This window comes from Oenanthe melanoleuca, chromosome 1 (genome assembly GCF_029582105.1).
Source record: "Oenanthe melanoleuca isolate GR-GAL-2019-014 chromosome 1, OMel1.0, whole genome shotgun sequence".
NCBI lineage: Eukaryota > Metazoa > Chordata > Aves > Passeriformes > Muscicapidae > Oenanthe > Oenanthe melanoleuca.
Genome location: NC_079333.1, coordinates 81,372,457 through 81,392,226, shown reverse-complemented (window position 1 = coordinate 81,392,226; position 19,770 = coordinate 81,372,457). Strand labels below are relative to the sequence as shown.

General features: G+C 34.6%; 1 protein-coding gene across 1 annotated transcript in view; it reads left to right on the top strand.

The window, feature by feature from the left end:
* Positions 1 to 19,770, top strand: part of VWA3B (von Willebrand factor A domain containing 3B) — a 62,523-nt gene that overhangs the window by 39,513 nt on the left and 3,240 nt on the right. The window contains 11 exon segments of the mRNA XM_056497236.1: positions 434 to 571; positions 1,406 to 1,442; positions 1,557 to 1,713; positions 5,892 to 6,010; positions 8,802 to 8,852; positions 10,016 to 10,235; positions 13,212 to 13,332; positions 14,076 to 14,200; positions 15,360 to 15,497; positions 16,013 to 16,110; positions 19,605 to 19,768. Coding sequence (XP_056353211.1) covers positions 434 to 571; positions 1,406 to 1,442; positions 1,557 to 1,713; positions 5,892 to 6,010; positions 8,802 to 8,852; positions 10,016 to 10,235; positions 13,212 to 13,332; positions 14,076 to 14,200; positions 15,360 to 15,497; positions 16,013 to 16,110; positions 19,605 to 19,768 — 1,368 coding nt within the window.

Here is a 19,770-nt window from a genome sequence, read left to right as displayed (position 1 = left end):
GAAAATGTAGTATTTTAGTGGAATGTTATGAAAGCTCTGTAAACAGCTTTTTAACAGTAGATATTAAATTAAACCTTAACTCTTTTTATTCTAAGTAAGTACATAATTGGCAAGAAGGAAGAGGTGATCTGTATTGTACCAATTACAGCCTTACTTAAACTAATGTTTCCCTTTACTACACCCATAATACTACATTTCTCCTGGAAGTGTCCTTTGTATGCAGTCTGAAACTAAATTTACCCAGCTGAAGTAAAATAAACCCTCATCTTTAGGGAAAATACTAAGTTGTACTTTGTGTTGAAGTAGTTTTCTGTTTGAGGTATTGAGAAGGCACTCCCTTAGATAGTGAATACCAAAGAGGAACTCAAAAATCCCAGGCATGTATTTGAGCAGTAAATTAGCTCTTCCTTTCTTTCCCTTTCAACAACTACAGATCAGACAAAGACAAGTCTGCTGCGAATCCTGAGCCATGGTGTGAAAGCTAGGGAAGAAAGCCCAGAGGAAGGAGTATCTCCAGAGGAAAAGGGTTTTTCTGTCAAGAAGGGTGTGAAGTGTACAACAGTTTTCAAAGGCAAGTTGACAGAACGAGCTCCAAGTGGGGCAGATGATAAGGTTTCTCCCTGCATTTGTAACTAATGGTGCCTCCTTTGAGGCAAAACTGTGCATGCAGATCTGCAATACAAAGGACTGAAACTCAGCAGAAATGCAGAGTTGGACATGAAGTTGGGTATTGTGACAGTGATCTTACAGCTGTGGCCAGACTCCTGCCAGTTCCCAAACTAGAAGTTTACAACTGGGTTTTTAGTGGGGCTTAGAAATACATCCAGGCAGTATTAATTTCTTTCAATAATTAGTCTAACTCAGAACTTTATGATACACCCTCTAAGTCATTCTAAAACCTTACCAATGACAGTTCAAGGTATTTGACTTTTTTACATTTTAGCATTTTGTGTTTAGTTTTTTATATATCTTTTATAAAGATTTTCATGGTGGTGTACCTTAAATTAGCTACCCCTGGCCACCTCATTAGTGGTAGTACTTGATATCACATTTTGACTGGGAAATAAGCTGGTTAATCTTTGGTCTTGGTCAAAAATAAATAAACTGAAACAAATTCCAGTTAAAAAAAACCAGAATTGCCTTCTTGTGTTATAAGTTTCCTGGCTGGCTGATTAGGGCTCATGAGGCATATGGTAACACTGTTTTTATTGATCAAGCACAATGAAGGTGAGGAAAAGTAATTCTCACTGATTAATTAGCAACTGAAATGATGTATAGTCCTTGTGCATGATGCTGCTTGTAGGCTCAAATAAAAAAATTGGTGCTATTGCATGGCAACTTATTTAGTCATATTTTGGTGTGCAAAAAATCTCTGAGATAACAAAATGCAAATGTTTTCTCTTAGATCTGAAAATGCAGAATGTGAAAAGGGAATCTGAAAGGTATGTGTGTGCATATATACATGCATAACAAAACTTACATATTTTCTTCACTCATTTCAAACCTTTCAAATGTATTTCAGCCTTGTGCTTCATCTCACAGTCTCTCTTTTCTAGCTCTCTAGATATCTCTTCAGCTCTTTGGTTAAAGACCCACGGCTTGGCTGCAAGGCGACTCACCATCATGGATGCCTTAGCTCCTGCAACTGTCCCTCACAGTACAAAATACATCCCAGTTCTGGACAAGCACGTGGTTTCTAAAGTATTTGATAAGGTAAAACTCCTATGTTGTTTGAAAGCTAGAACAAAACTTGTGTTTTCTAAAGGGTTTTTAAAATTAATTTCTATGAACATCATAATAACATTTTCTGGTATTGTAGATTGTTGATGTGCACTGAATGTATCATGCATATCTGAATGTTCATTCATGCATCAATAAGAAGATAAAACTGATAGTTAATAGTATGTCTTCTGTACTTTAAGTTCTTTCAGAGTTACCAGCTGATGGCAGTGTGCAGCCATTGGGTGCTGGCAATTTCTTGAGCACCACAGCCTCCACTGATACTTACTAATTCACTGGAGGATGTCTTTTATTTCATAAAGCATCTGGAAAAGAGTGCTGGTGGACATTTCCTGGATTTGTACATTCTTAACTTTTACATGTGACTGTGAACTAAGATCTTTTGAAAAGTATTGTCATTCAGTAATTAAAACTAATTTTTGAGAGTTTTAAAATGAAATTTTAAGGTGGCTGTAAGATTTTGTAAAATTTAGGGGGAAATTTGTATCAAAAAGTTTAAATTGCCATTCCACTTATAGGAAATCCATTTCAGGGCAAGTTGCTCTAATTTTTCTTGTGCAATGTATCCTACAAAAGTCCTATGAATATGCTGCAGCTCATTTCTATTAATAAAAACAGTTTCTTTAAACAATACTCAAAGAAAATGTTAAATAACTTTTTAAGTAATAAAGAAAGAACAAGGGATATGTAATAGAATGTGGTATAGTAAAAGATTTATGGTAAATGTACACAATTTCACATTTTAAAGTATTCATGCTTATTTTTTAAATTTAGGAATGAGAATTTTTGCTAAAGCATTCAGACTGTAGAAGAAAACCAGTTCCTCTCTTTGGTAAAAGCAGTTCCTCTCATTTGGTAAAACCAAGTCAAAACCAAGATCTGTAAGATTTTTTTTTATAAGTGGGATTTTTAAAAAATATAATTAAAATATGTCTTTTTATATGAGACCATTTTAAAACATTTTAACATTTCAGATGTAAAATAGCCATTTTTCAAAAAAGTTCAGACATCCAGTAGTTACAAAACTGTGCAAAACAATCTACCATAAATGCCAGACAAAAGGCATTGTGAATTTTACAAAACTCTTACATCTCATTTGTGAGCAGTCGCTTCTTTTTCCATCTTCTTCTGAATATACCTAAGAAGTCCTTTTACTTCCATGTTTCTTAATGAACAGCCCTTTGAATCCATTGCAGACAACCCTTGCAAAAAACAAAGCAGTTTGTAAAACAGTCTGTCTGTCTTTGAAACTAGTCTAAACTATAATTCAGCAAGTACTGTGTACAAGTAACAATTCATAGGAACTCTTGGTAGTCTAGTTCAGGACTGAATTAAGTTCAGTGTTATTTGAAGCAACAGATGCTGTACAGAATCCAAACAGTGATCTTTCTTTAGATTCGGGCATGTTGAGGCAAAATAATAATTTTTCTAATTTCTTCATACCTAATAGTCTCCAGTAGTTGTAATCAGACACTCAGTTTCTCAGGCAGTGTAGAATTATTGTTCTATATGTAGAGGAATGGATTTTTCTGGATCTGAAGCTGAGTATAGAAAAGAAAAGGAAGGTTGAGGGTTGCACACAAGGTGAAAGCAGTAGAATTTCTGAGCTACAGAACCCACTTCACCTCAAGCTTCACACCAGCATATCAATAAAATAGACACTAGACAGTGAGCTTGAATAGGAGACTTTAAGGATCTTGACTATTCCAGTACTTCAGAAGATTTCATTGAAGATAATAAATGTACAGAAAACTTTGCATTGTTCCTTCTGAGATCTTAGTTTTCTTGGTGTGGAATGCAGACATCATTTAGTATGATAGTATGGGATAGTATGATTTTTATTTTCGGCCTTTGCCAGCAGTGATGATAGAATAAGTGTGAACAGTTTTCTTACCTTGGAGGTGCAGCAAGGAGAAGGTTTCTATGACAACTATTCATTAACAAAAGGCTGACCTGTTGTTTTCAGTTCTGTGCTGTCTGCCAGTCTCACCTCAGTTATTTCAAAGAGGTTAGTTTATTAAACTACCCATCCAGGTTCATATTCAGAAAAGAGATAATGGCTTGTGTCTCAATTATGCCATGGTAATTCTGGGGGAAGCCTTCCTCAGAATTACGTAAATATATGTCGCAGGTTGTGGCATCTAAGTACAGGTCTGCAAGTCATGGAATTTTGACTCAGTGCTTTGCTCAAAAGAATCAGATTCAGCCAACAAAACCATCTGTCTTTGGTCTAAAATAAGAAAATTTTTATAAGGTTATTGTGCTTTGGTTTTGTCTTTAAGGTTTTGAAACTTGGGGTTTGAAATAAAAGCCATTTTGAAACAAGTGAATTCTTTTAGTGTGAAAGTTAAAATATATAATTTAGAAAATGAAAAAGATATTCTGGCAATAAAAAAATTTCTCTGTGATTTCTATCAGCTGAATATATCAAATTTCACTTGATTTGTGAGCAGTTTTCATTGTTCTCAAAGTATGCATAGTATTTCAAGTTTAGTATTTGTTAAGAATACATTCTGGTTCTTGTCTTCAAAAATATAATAATATGTTTATGCTTGTCTGCCCCTTCAATTCTATACAATGTATTTTATAAATTATATTAAACAGTCACTTTTCAAATTATGCTGTTTGTACTTGACATTACTCTTGGAATTTGTGAGGCATCCTACGTGGTGAGGCCCTGCTGAACTTCTGTTACCTTAGTTTGAGTAACATTCTAGACAACAATCATGGCCTTGCAGAACTGGAAGAAGGGTCATCACTTCCCTGCCTGCCATCTTTCAAACTTCACTTGGAAATGACAAGTAGCCAGATATCACTGCTTAGAGTTATGGGCAGAGATTTACCTCATCTGTCTCTGGCAAGATACTTTCACTGACATGTTCCCATTGTCTTTAACTTCTAAGTGATTATAAGATTAATATCATATTTGGAGCTTTGATGTGGTCTGGCACTGATGTGACACAGATTTATTAATCAGAGAGAAGATGTCCTTGGAAAGAGAGGGTGATATAAAGTCACAGCCCTGCTCCTAAAAGAGTGATTTATACTGTTGCGATTTGGAATCCAGCTATGCTGAGATGATTCAAACACAAATAAAGCATCACTGAGAAATTTTCTCAATTAAATAATTCTCTTTATTGCTGTATTTTGTGATTAATCATCTTATTCTCCAACAGGGGTTTTAGTTTAATGTAAATTTAACCTCATCCATGTTTTTCTTATATATATCTGGATCTTAGATAGGCACTTGGGGAAGATTCCCACTCAATCATATGTGTTGAAGACAGTTTTGGAAAGATTAATATTCTCTTCTCCAGCTCTTCCTTTTTTTTTTTTTTTTTTTTTTGATTCGGCATCAGGACACTGATATGTAAAACAGCTCTTCTTTTATGAACTTCTGAATAATTTAATAGGCTGAAAGATGCTGGGACTTTGGACTGAGAGTTTGGAAGGCATCTTTCCTTCTCTTGTCATCCATTTTTATCCTTTTCTCTGCCTTTTGAAGATCTACTCACAGTTGTATTCATTTTTATTTTATAAAGAAGTTGACTTATGTAGGTGTTGTCTTGGGAGATTTGAAAAATATTGAAGTTCTGATCCAGATGAACCTGATTAGGTTCCTAAGTAACCAATACAAGTTTTAGTGACCAATGTCCACCTTGCTCACTATTTGGTGATCAGTGTGATGGTGAGAAATATCTGTCTACAGCATTACTACTCTCATTCCTTACAAAAATAAGTCCTCCAGAATAAGAGCATTAAATACATATAAATATCTACTCTTACATCTGTATACCAGAATTAGATACTAGAAAGTATGAGTGTTTTAAGGCAATGAAACCTGGAATATGGTCATGCACTAGATGTATTTGTTTCATTCTGACTTACGTTATTAGAGTAAGTTGTTTGACAGTACTGATTTAGTTAGAATTACTTAGTAGTTAGGAATCTTAATTTGTAATTTCTGCATAATGGGGTTGCATAATTTTAGAAGAACTGTCTAGAAGCTGTGCCTTAATTCTGACATTTGTGGAGCTTAGATTTTTCTTTCTACAGCTTCCAGTGTTCCTTCTGGCTGTTCTGAGCCTTGGCATTCAGTCATGTGAAAACTTGTATGATAAATTATATCTATGTCTTTTATTGTATAATAGATATTACCATTGGGCCATGTTAGCAGTGACAAGAAGGAAATTGCACTAATTAATCCTTGGGCAGTGAATCTTGATGCCTATAAAGAGAAGCTGGAAGAAGCAATTAAATCCTATGAGAGGCAAGTCTACTCACCAGAAATTTATCATGGTTGCAGTCATGTTTCAGTTTTTTTCTCAGGTAGTCGGTATTTCCTCACACATGATAATTCTGCATGTTGACATTAAAACATGTTTGCTTTAATCCACCATGAACATGTAGGAGAAATTTTATTTTCGTAAAAAACCAAACCAAACCAAAAACCCCCAAAAAGACTGAATGTGAAAACAGATAAAAACAGATAATAGGCAAGGAGATAAATAACAATATATTGCTCATATTATGTTTGTTCAGTGACAGAAGCAAAATTATTTTACTTTTTGGGAGCAAACCTGAAACCAGTCATCCCTCAAGAGGAATTTCACTTTAAGATATAATTCTAGCCAGACTTTTAATTAAAATTGAAGTCCCATATCCGTAGGCTGACATTTAAATTGAGGACCTGTTTTTTGATGCTAGCTCTCTATCACCTTCTATGCATGCAAGAATATAACTGAGGCACCAATAAAAACCTGAGAATTTGAATTTGGTGTGTTTTTTTTTTTTTTTTGAGAGGCATATATGTTGTACTTTTTGATTAAGTGTTAGTAAAAGCTCAACAGAAATAAAGAGGACAAAGGCATTAGATCTCTAAGCTACTTCTTTCCATGGTCCAACTTCATGCATTTTTTTGAAATAAGGAAATTATTTGACAATAGTGTAATTCAGTAATCACATGAGAGCTTTGACTATAATTATTTTAATAAATGTTTTGAGGCTGTATTCTAATAACACTTACAAATGTAAATATTTTATATGGCCAAAACAAGTGATGACAAGTGTTTTGTCTTTGTTTATTGATTAATTCCACAGGGGATCTTTAAAGTTTGAAGAGGTCTTATTTTCCTTGGTAGCTCTATGACCATACCAGTTTTTCTAAAGCATGCTATAGCTTTTTTTTTCAATCCTATTATCCTATATAGGTCTTTTGTGGTAAAATCAAGAATTTTGATTTGAAAATGCTGCTTGCTATGTCTAGTATTAATGGAGTTCAGTGAATAAGAGTCTCTTTTGTTTGTTCTGTCACTGAGACAACACTCTTATCACTGATGTTATCAAAAGATATCATAGAAATTGATTTGTCACACACTTTAATAGAAGGTTCAAGTGGTGTATTTGTGATGGTGAATTCTGAAAAAAATTCAAGTTTTTCATTGCTGTTCCCTACTATTGAGTATTTTACATTTCCTAACTTTGATTTTAAGGGGGAAGAAAATTGTTTTTGGTTAAACTCTGATAGCATTTCCAAAGTCTCCATAAAACTCTGGTGATAAGGTGTTTACTTGTGTTTACTAACAGAGATCAATGAATCAGCATACTTACAATAGTAGGATCGAGTTCCTACTTCCATGAAATAGAGATACAGAAGACAAATCTGCCTGAAGATACTATAATTGACAGTACAAAAAAGAGATCTCTTTGCTTTTCCTCTACATGTGAAAGAGCAAGCCAGTCAAAACTTTTTTGCTCTAGGTGTCACAGCCCTTTTCTAGTAACTGAGTTTCCAAAAGCTGCAGTTCAGCTTTGTAAATAGTGGTTGGTCACAGATTTATTCTGACATATGTAGATGAAAGAATAGATCAGTACATACAGGTTTCAAGCACAGAAGCAAACATGCCAATATTTTCTCCATATGCAGATTGAGTTTAGCATCAGATTTAGAGGGAGAAAAGTGGGGGCAGAATTTTTGTGGTCTGACAGAGAATATATAGAATTAAAGGAGAAGAACACTGAAAACTTCATAATGAGTATGATTTTGTATAGCCAGAAGCTTTTATAACCAACTTAGTTATGCGTTTGCAAATTTAGAAGGCTGAAATAGGCATTGGAGCATGCTGAGACTGTATATTGAGAATGAACTAAGTACTTTGTATTCTAAAAATGCTGTGATTTAGTTTCTGGTAGATAAAATGAATCATCAAGAATTTAGTATTCAGAATATATTGTTAATGTGCTTTTTCTTGTACATGCACCAGTAAATCTGGCAAATCTACTTGTAGTCAATCAGGTTACAGTCTGAATTTTTCCTAGCAATGAATTTGTTCTTGTATCTAAAGGAAACCTGGAAAATTTTTTTAGAATTACAGTACTTAGGATCTATAGCTGAAATGAAGTAATTGAGTGATGGCTTGTTTGGGATGTTAATAGAGAAAAACATAAGCTAGATGATCTTATAAGAGTTTAAAATTTATGTCTTAAAAAGCAAAAGCAGAAAGTTTAGTGGTGCTTTTAAAAGATCTCAGAACTGCATTGCTTTGGGATAATCACTTCTGTTTTCCTGTCAGTAGTTTTTCTTCATAGCCAGAGTTTAATGAATTAGAAACCTGAATGGCACAACTGAGAGGTAATCTTAGCAGGGAAAAAAATGGAAATTAGCTTTACTACATTCAGACTACATTTTCTGAAAACATTTAATTGGAGGAACTGTGCAGCTTAACTGGCATTTAATCAATTTTGTTATTTGATTTAACTTGCTGGTGCTGAAGACAACCATCCATAGAAAATCCTGGCAGGAAGCAGCCGTGATTGCCATTAAACCTTCTATGACCCTGAAATAGTCATGCTGTTATTTGAGGGAAGATACTGTTTTCCCATCTTCTTTTGCAGTTGATAATTTCATAGCTGAACCATAAGGATACAATTTGATGATACAGTGTGCTTGGAATACAAATCAGTGCAGATATCTTAAGAAACTGTGTTTATTTGCTAGTTTTAGATGATCAGCTGCACAAGGAACTGCATTCCCTCAAAAACTGCTTTGCTTTCTTTAATAGGCGCCTGAACCTAGTTATTTGGAGAGCACTATCTCAGGAGGAAAGAGACAAGTAAGCTATCACTTTTGGTTTTCTAATGTAGCTCTGAAGGGCTGGTCATAAATATTTGGTAGCTTTTTGTCACTATTTCTATAACCAGCTGGTTTAATTTTCAAATATTTCATAAATATACCTTGCTTTCAAAAAAATATATATGATATGGAGTAATATTAAATTCTGGACCTCCTTTTTGTGGTGCTGATTACTTTTAAAGGAAAGGAATTGTGTTCCATTTGAACGTTGATTCTCTATCTTTAATCAGTATCAAGTGCCTTGGGAGGGCAGCATGTCATTGCTTTCGACATCAAAGTAAATCTCTCATCCCATAAAAAGCTCTCTAGTGGCTGGTTTGTTAAGGTGTAATAAGCACCTTAAAAGCATGTGCTGAAACTGTAGATCACTCTGGAAGTTTGTACTATGTTAACTAGCCTATTTTTTAATATTGATTTAGAAAATTAATTGCTGTATAAACATCAGTGAAGCTAGCATCTGTTTGTGCCAGAGAATAAAGAGAAGATCAGTTAATGAAAACTGAATGGGCATGAAAGAGTTCTTCACAGAAAAATGGGAATGAAAGCTAGGATGCTTTTAAGAAGACATAAGCTAATGAGTAAAAACCTACAGTTCTATCATTAATAAGGAGAACCAAAACCTCATTCTGGTGCACAGAGGAAATGAAGACTCTTGAACAAAACAGCATGTAATGAAATAAAAAAGGAAATAGATATCTCTTGATAGACAGTGAATTACAGAGTATAGAAATTTGACAGGGTGTCATCCAAAATATTTAATTATTGATAACATGGCAAATTATGCATACGAAAAAAAGGTTGTAGCAGTTGCACAGTCCATTGCTAGAGGAGCATATTAATCATTAATGTTAGTGCATAGATATTAAAAAATCTGATTTATTTTTCAGAAATTATGGCTCAGCCACTTGAATTTCTGTGTAGCTGTCTTTATATCAGATATAGTTAACCAGACATGATTGTTTGACCAAACACAGCAGTATCTGGATGAAATGCAATAACTTGTAGCATACAGAAGATTAATTGAGCAAATCTGATTCTTTATTCTGCCTTCACAATTTGTGACTCCATCTATAAAGCACAGATGTAATTAAAATTTTTCCTACTTGTGATTTAATTTCTTGAAATATATATGTATTTTTTAAGGTTTAAAGAGGATGGGCCAGTCCAATATATACAGCATAAAGAAGCTTTACTAGAGGCTTTAGAGAATTTGGGATGGCCAGTTTCCTATGAAGATGTAAAATTGTTAGAAGATGAGATATTGAAAGCATTAACATATATACAACAAGCCTCTGATCTTCAGGAAGCTGTCAAAAAGGAAACCGAGAAAAACTTAGACTCACACATAAGCAACAATAAAAAGGTAATACATGGGAAAGGTTTTTTCCCCCTAAGATTCCTTCTCACTATTTACCTCTGGAATACTTTTTTCCATGATCATAGATGATAAAGTAGACATGTAGCATTATGTTAAATAAAATGGATAGAGGAAAGAAGGTAGTTAAAAAGAAAACAAGCTTTAAGTTACTTTTTTTAAATATTGGGGAAGTAGAAGTTCTGAAGCTTCAGAGAGAGTTACAGAAATCGAGCCTCTTAGAAATAAATCGTAGCAAAGTATCTTTATCTCCACTGCAATGATAGCAGGAAAGAAAAAGAACAGATATATTAATGGCAATTTAGATACGAGATTTGTGGTTGGGTTAATATCTGATAAATTGGACTAAAAGATTTTGTAATATTGGAGTAGTTCACTGTAATCTTTTATGGTACATTTCTTGTAAAAGAAGATACAGAGAGAAGAGGTGGGATTCGACTTCATTTTTAACTGTCCCTAAAATGTAGATATACATGAACTGGTGCAATATCACAGCATTGTGAACTGAGTCAGTGGCATCTGGAGCTCATTCTGAAGTGGACACCCACTTTTGGCTAGGCAGAGAGGCTTTTTTTCTCTCTCCGTTTCATTAATACATGAGTCTAGCGTAAATACATTAGTCTAGCTACTCTGAAACTATGATTGAAGTTAAGTGTTTTTATATGTGTGTGTTCTGTAGTTTTTGAGTTTTTAAAGTCCATTAAGACTGCAAATTTGGAAAATTTGAATGTCTTCAAAAAGCAGATGATCTCAATTCATTTCACATTAGTTTGAAAATATTACATTGCTGTTACAGCTATTTTGATTATTGATTTACCTATGCTGTATAATGTCCCAATACAGGAGCAGCAGAAACATGTTTATGTTTCATTTATTGAGTGTAATTTTTCTGTTGCCTTGGAATAACCAGTGTGTGCTCTCAGACATGATGTGATTAACATTGTGCAATCACTTATCCTGAGTCAACCCGCTTTAGGAGTCTAATCAGAGTAGCATCTTCAGTAATTGCTAATCTGCAACTGAAAGGCTTCAAGAGTGAGAGGCAGAAATGCAGATGTAATTAGAATTCTGTTTATGTGGTAGAAAAACAGTGGGATAAAATGAAGAAAAATGGGAAGCCTTTTAAAAGCGTAGTTGAAGGTTTTGTGATGCGTGCCCACAAAATGGGTATAGAGAAATAAACTGCCAACTGAAATACATTACAGCAAGGAAATAGCTCATATGGCTCTGAATGGAAATTGTCATTGTGACATCATAGAAAAATCACAATTATCCTGAAACTCTACTCAGCAAAGCAGACTTTTAAATTTCCTGATGATTTTTTCACTGAATTTTAAATAAAACACCTTAGTTGTTAGCTCTTTCTTTTTAGGCACTTCTATAAAAATGGGCTAGGTTCATGCAGAATGGGCTTGTTTCCACTGGCACCCAGGGAAGAGTGGTGGTTGCTTGACTCTGAAGGTGTCAGGATTATGAAAACCCAAAGTTTGAGCCAACATACATGGAGATCTACATATTCTTCATGTCTATTCTCACTTATAGTAGGAAAGTGCAAAGACTATTATTTTTGAAAGGGAAGTTAAAAATGTAGCAGCTACTGGAAGAAGTAAACAAAGTCTCCTTCGACCATTGTGGTTTAATGCATTGCCTTCAACAGAAGCAGAGTGAAACATGGTAAAAATCCCTGAGAATCAGATGGGGCTTTTTTGTAATAAAAATACTGAATGCAGAAATGGCCACTCCAACAGTGTCTGGGTCAATCCTGCTGAACACCTAAAAGCTGTGTGAGAGAAAAGAAAGATGGATTTGAATTTAGACAGTGTTTCTGAGCCACCTGAATTCTGCACAACTCAGAATCCTCATTGTGGATTCTTGTGTCGTCTTTAGTATTTGGATTAATGTGGAGCGCTGGAAGTTGCCCAAGCTATTAGTCAAGCATTACAAATTAGTTGATAATAAATATTCAGCAGCAGCTGTCCTTTTGGAGCCTGAGGAATTAAGTAAATGCTTTATCCAAATACCTTTTCGTGTCTGTGGAACTGTAGGTCTGCTCTCAGATCAGCCGTTGTTGAGTCATATTTCAAGCAGTCAGTTAAGCACTGTGAAGAGCCTCTGGTTTAGTCTGAGTTTGAAAATGCAAACTGTTGATATAATTAATATTCTCTAGGGGTAGAGAATAAGCTAGAAAAATCCCATATATCTCCAATTTAAAATATCTCCTTGCCTCTTTTGTGTGTTTTGCTTATTTTTAGGACTTTTTTCCTTGGGTTTTTTGTGATTTTTAAGAGGGAGTTTGAAAAAAAGAGATTGTGATAATTCTAGTGAAATTGAGAACAAACAATTTAGTCAATGTTATTAATATCTTTTTCATCATTATTTACTATTAGGGAAAATAAAGTATCAAATCAAATACATTTTTTTAGAAAATAAATGTCATCAGAAAAAGAAGCAGGTCATACACATCCTAGCAAGCAGAGGTTTTATTAAGTCTGTGAGTTATTTTTTAATGATTCGTCCCGTAAAATGAGGTACTTCTAGTGCAAATCAGATTACTAAAACTCTCCTATCTGGACAAAGTAAATGTGTAGAGCAAATTTTCTTATTCTGAAAAAAGAGTTGATTTTCCCTTCCTCATCCTTTAATATGAATTGTGCAGCTTCATAATTTTTTTTGTAGGAAAATGGTGGCCAGAGCTATAATTCATCAAGGTAAATTTCTACCTGAACACATGAAAATATAAGCATTGTTATGACCATACAGAACAGGATTTTATAGCGAAAACTCTTACATTAGTACTTCCTGTACTTAGAATTATTCTGAAAGTTTAAAGTGTATTTACAATTTACAGTGTATTCTTTACAGCTCTCGTAGCATTACATTGCCTCAATTTTTAAATAATTCCAAAGAATAGATTAAGGCTGACTGCATTAGCTGTTGTAGAGAAATAATTGTGTCAAATTACAGAGACTTGAAGAAGAAAGTGGGAAGCTGAAGTCTAAGGCAAGACAAAAATATCAAATATTTGTGACTCACAAAAGCCAAAAGGTAATTGCAAGATCAGATGTCACAGGATTTTATTATCCAGGTATATATTTTTGTTCATATTTTCAGTTTTCTTTAGTGTTCCTTAATACTGATAAAACCATGTTATTATCATAATTGACTTCTTCTTTCTTAATGAAATTTAATATTACATGTGCGTATTCATGGAAAATGAATATATATTTTGTATGTGTGTGTATATATATATATATATATACATATTTATAAGAAGACATTCATTTTGTTAAGTTGGAGAGCAATTATATGTTTGTCTGTGAAAAGTGTGGAAGGAAATCATCAGCCAAGCTTCTGCATGTGTCCAAAAAGATCACTAAATGCTGCTGCCTTTTTGTTGAATATTAAGCCAGAATGGATACTAGGTAAAACTCAGTTCTGTTATTTCTTAAGAAAAATATACTCTTATGTATGTGTTCATCTTTGTGTTACCTTTACTTCTTTGGTTAGGATTTTTTTCAATTACATTTTTTTAACTGTGGTAAAGGTTTTATTATGTTAACTGTCAGTTTTGTTATGTTAACCTGATCAACTTACAAATTTCAGACCTGTGCTTGAACAAGATTTCATTTTATTTTTTTAGAAGTATTAAGAATGGTTAGTAAGGCAGCCCTAGCACAGCTTACGGTAGCTAAATGAAAATGAAGAATGTACAGTATAGACATGTCTGACCTCAGTGATGTGTGACAGCCTATAGGACTTTAAAAAAAAAAATTACCACAAGGGGTGAGAGAAAAATAATTTGAATATTTTATGCTTTTTATTTTTCAGGAACTGTGATAAGGAATATGAGTTCTACATCTGTACTTGTTGACTTCAGCAATGGGGAGAGCTATGATGTCCCTGTCAAGTTCACTATACCTGTGGGAGGTGCTATGCCATGCCCACATCTGCAGGTAAAAAGCTGTATTTTTTCATGATTGCAAATATGCATTTTGTATTGTATTTGCTCAGACCTAGATTAAATTATAAATTGTTAAAAATCCTTTGAATACATTTATTTATTTTAAAGAAGAGTTTTTCATTCTCTTCATGTGCTGTTTCAACATGAAGTTTTTCATTTGTTTTAAGCTTGTTTTCATTGTAATTCTATTACTTTGTTTATTAAATTTATGTGTTCTAAGCTAATCTATATTGTTTTCTTTATAAAACATTAATATTTCCCCATCATAGAAGAAAGGTGAGCTATTTATTAGAAGAGTTATGGTTTGCTAGCACACAGATTTACAAGTGTAAGAGAACCTTTTATACATAGTGTGACTTACAGCAGGTTTTAACCATTTAGTTTCCACAGCATGTTTTAAATCCAGCAAATAACCATATAATAAGGCAAATAACAGTAATAAAAAAAAATATAATCCCTGTTCCATTTTGCTTTTCTTTAAAATTTGTCAGCTGATTATCTGTAATCACTGCTGGTTTTTTTTTTTTGGTGACTCTTATTCTACACACCAGAAAGATGATGGTTGCAGCATTGATCCATCTGTTTTGAATAAAAGAAATGTTTATCATTGCATTGCTACATATAAAACTAGAAATGTACCTTTTTTTTTCAGTTTGAGATAAAGGCAAATCCTGATATGGTAGCTCCTGATATTTCTGTAAGTTCTGTACCCAACTCTAGAGACTTGCAGAATTTGATATAAAATAGTGACTTCTGTGTTAATTGTAAAAACAATTTTGGATAAATCAGTTGCGTCTGGAATTATCTAAAATTCTCAAGGCTGGTTTAAAAGCTTGTTGAAAGCTTTAAAATTCTCATAGAATTGAAGGGAATGTAGAGTTTATAAGAGTTTCCTCATTCAGTTCATCTTGCTAGCTAAGCCCAGGTACATTTCGAGCTCGGTCCTTTGTTTTGTGTTCTCTCCCCAGTTCAGTGGAAATTGCATGATCAGAAATGCAAGGACCAAGTTCTTATCTTTCAATGAACTATGTTAAATCATGTGAACATAATAGAATTATAATTCACATAAAAATACCTTAGTAGTTGCGTTTTATATCTTGTAAACCTCACAAGTTACATGGTTCTTGCATTGATGCTTTCCTGGTGTGCAGGTTGGAGACTATGTGTTTGCCAGAACTGGGAGAAAGGCAGAAAATGAACATTATGTACCTGCCATTGTCATAGCAACACCAGAGAGAGAGGAAACAGCTGGCAAACTCTACACAGTACTGATGTTCAACAACAGGGAGGTAAGTAAACCTAGAAGATGATACCAGTCTGGCAATTTTACCATTATTCTGTTTTTGAAGAGGCGGATAGAATTTTCCAAGCTAATGAGCTCCCTGTCCCAGAGTAGATCAGATTTCAGAGTGCAATGAAGAGCTCATGTAATAAATCTGAACAAAGAAATTCGATAGAATAATTTATTCTTAAATCATACTCTGTTCTTCCTTCTTTAATACGTTTGGTGGCTTTCACAAGTTTCATGCTTCTAAAATAATAAACACAGGGAGTTTTAACACAGTCAGTATAGTCTCAAATTAATTCCATTATATTTGTTTGGTTTGGTTTTTTTTGTTTGTAAACCATTATGATAATTTTATTGCATTTTTGATAGTGTGCATTAAAGAAACTTTTATATTAATTACCTTTATTGCAGTCTGATTACAGTTTCATTTAAACAGTTGACTTTTTATGCATATGTATCTTCATTGCTTTTAAGATTTCAGTTTAAATTAGATGAATGTTGATTGTGTTATTGCAGAAACACTGTGTAAGAAGTGAGCTCATTAAAATCAGCCAAGCCAAGTATGCCCATTCATGTCAGTACATAAGAACGGTGCAGACGGTGGATTATGAGATGTGAGTATGTGTCTCTGTTTGTTAAGAAAGGCAGGAGCCTGTCTTGAAATGGACAATGTAAAACCCCTACCTCCAAATTGTTATAATATTGAAATTAAGGACCTCTCAGACAAAGATATGGGAATAGGAATAACAGTTTTTTACTAGGAAAATTAAAGTAGAAGTACAGTATTACAAAAAACAAACCTAAAACACTGACAGAGTCAGAATACAACCTGACACCCTGTCAGTCAGCGTGTTGGTAGCAGTCCTATTAAATGGTGGCTGCAGTCCTCCTGGAGTGGCAGATGTGGTTCAGTTGAAGCAGTGGTTCTGTAGAAGGGTGCAGTTTTGCTCTGAAGTGATGATGTAGATGGGTCTGATTTTCCTCTGGAATCCAGTGGAAAAAGGCTGCTCTGAACCTTAAAAATACCAAATTTCAAAATTTTTAATCCTAAATGTAGCACTTTGAGTTCAACTATGCTGTCAGGTTTCTATGCACTGTACTCTAACTACATCTATTGTGAACTGGGTTACTCTGCACATGCAACTAAGTTTATGTGAGAATCTATTGCCTTATTTTCACTCTGGAAACATTGGTGGGATGTCGTGGTTTGAAGCTTAGTCCCAGAAAGTTCTTAAGGGGATTGCTGAAAGGTGAGATGGAGTTTCTATTTTTTTTTTTTTTATTTCTTATTTTCCTTTTAAGATACTTATTGTTATGTAAAGCTGCACATTAACTTGTAATTTTTTTCCAAGATACTTGTTCATCTTAAATCTGGAGATTGATGGAAAATGTGTAAGATGAGCATAAGCCCCTACTTATGTTCTGTAGAATTAATGTGCAGCAAGATATGAAGTGTGTACTGAAAATGCAGTGGTTCCAAGTGTTTATGGATCACATTTTCATCTTGTATTAAGTTCTAGTTTAATCCAGTTGAAATCGTGACACCCTTCAGAGCACTAAGAACCTCAGACAACCTTTGGATGGACAATAAGATCAGAACAATAATCTAAGGATATTTCTCCAGAATACATTCCCAACGTATAATAATTTGGGATTTAAAAATTCTCTGAAGCAGAATTGGAATGTCTGTATTAAACAGCCTTGATGGAATTTTCTTTCATGAATTTGTGCAGTTACTTTTTTTGAAACCATGTAAAACTTCATCATCCATAGCTTCTTCCTGGGGGAGTCTCACAATTTAACATTTTGTGTGAAAAAATGTAATTTGTTTTGAATCTTCCATTTGCCTTGACATCCACAGGATGAAGGATTTCCTCTTTCATGTAGTATGAGTACTGCTGCAAAACAATTGTATAATCCCCATCATGGGAAGTTTATTTCCAAGAGGAAACATGAACAGAAAAAAATCATAGAATCACAAAATAAGCTTGGTTGCAAAAGACCCCTGGGATCATTGAGTCCAACCTATCACCCAACACCACCTTGTCAACTAGACCATGGCACTGAGTGCCACATCCAGTTTTTATTCTTAAACACCTCCAGGGATGGTGACTCCACCACCTCCCTGGGCAGCCCATTGTAATGCCCAATCACTCCTTCTGTGAAGAACTTCTTAATGTCCTGCCTAAACTTCTCTTGGTGCAGCTTGACGCTGTGTGCTCTTGTCGTGTCCCTGGTTACCTGGGAGAAGAGACCAATCCCCACCTAGCTACACCTTCCTTTCTGGTAGTTGTAAAGAGAAATAAATTCCACCATTCAAGGCAATTTTAGATCACAGAGTCATGGGATGGGTCACCTTGGATTGGTCACAGTGGGTCATCTGGTTCAACCCCCCTGCTCAAGCAGGGTCATCCCAGAGCACATGGCACATGATTGCATCCAAATGGTTGAGTATTTCCAGTGAGGAGACTGCACACTGTCTGGGAAACCTGCTCCAGTGCTTGGTCACCCACAGATGTTCTTAATTTTCATTGAAATGTTCTAATATGATTATCATCCTTAAAGTTTTAATCTAAAAATTATGGGTGAGAGTACCAGTTGTGGGCTGATCTATGGATTCACTGAGAATGATGGAGGGCAAAGCAACTGAGATTTAAGTCCTGTGATTCCCACATATTTTTTAGTAGTGATCCCAGTACAGTTTGTCACTCAACCTTCCACCAGCTTGCAGAGAGAGCACACAAACAAATGAATGCCCTTTCTTTACTGAGCAGAATTTCAAATCTGGGAATCCATCAATGTCTTTTCCCAGGCCAAATCATTGATATGACAGTAGCCTCTTGTCATCAAAAAGCAAACCTGAAGACCATAGTTTCCTTCTTAATGCATGCAACCAGTTGAAAAGAGGCAGGCATATAACTGCTCTGAGTTCCAGCAAAATCAGCAGAAGTTTTTCCCTTCCACTTTGTTGGATTGTATTCTAAATGAAGTACTATATTAAGGAAAGATGTGATTAAATGCATAAGCAATAAGAATAGTGTCCATTCTACATTCTTTTTTCATGAATAAGTGCTTTAGTAAAAAATATTCACTCTCCAAAGAGAATTTATTAGCAAGCTGAATTGCCATTTTTATGTACAAATGAGGAGAAAATTGAGTTATGCTCTGGCAAACAGAGGAATTCTTTGGAGAATTAACTGAAATGAATGCACTAAATGGAGTTTTTTTAGAACTTTCACCTTTTTCGAGGACATGGAAGTCTGCTTTCCAATGAAACTTGTTATTTATTATATTTCTAAAATAAATCCCTCCCTCCTATGTCCTACTTAGAGGGAGACACTTCAGCATGGATGTGCACAGATCTAATGAGAAAGACAATGTTGACAGGACAATGCAGAAGCATAATTTAATTGGAAAGGAATCAAAAATTCTGAATGCAATTGTATTAGAACCTCAAAAAGAGACCAACCCTTTATGCTAAGTGCTGGAGTAGTAAGGGAAAAAAAATTAAAAGGCACTTCCCAGGTTCCCATGTTGACAGGAAGTCGTCAGTGGCCACAGATGTATTACAATGGTTTGGCTAACTCCAGTTCTGAGTTGTTTGGGATTGTCTTTTAATGTTTTTGTGGTGTGTATTAAGGGTTTGACTAATCTTTAGAGGTATTAATATAGCTTTTACAATTTTAGTATGAATCATTAGTATCTGTTTGGGGCACTTTTCTGCTGTCACTGTGGAAAGAAATAATTATAGCAGAGCAAGCACTCTGCAAATGTAGTTAAGAAGTTTCATATGTAAAGTAAAACACTGTGTGATCTGGACCCACACAGCAAAAGGGTCTTTTTTGCCCATGTCCTTTTTGGAGTCATAAGAGGCAGATATGATTAAGGGCCAGAGCCCTGTTTTAGGCTATCCGTCACTTATTTTATTAGTAAAAGGGAAACTATATTGTAGGACATTTATAGCCCTGTCAAATGGTCAAGAGTGTGAGAAGTCCTTCTCTTGTCAATACTGTAAGAGGTGTAAAAAGGTGAAATCTATGTATTTGTGAAAGAGGTTTTATGAGATAGGAGCTTTTAGCTTTGTGGATTTCCTTTTCTGGTTTTCCAGCCTGGATGGTGAGACTACAAAGCCCTGCCCTCGCCCACCTGTAGAAGATGGAGGAGAAGAAGCAAAGAAAAGTATTGTGAAGGAAAAGAGGGGAAAAAAGAATAAGAAGAGGACAACAGTGGACAAAAGACATCCCAGGGAGATTATGTCAGACTTTGATAATCTT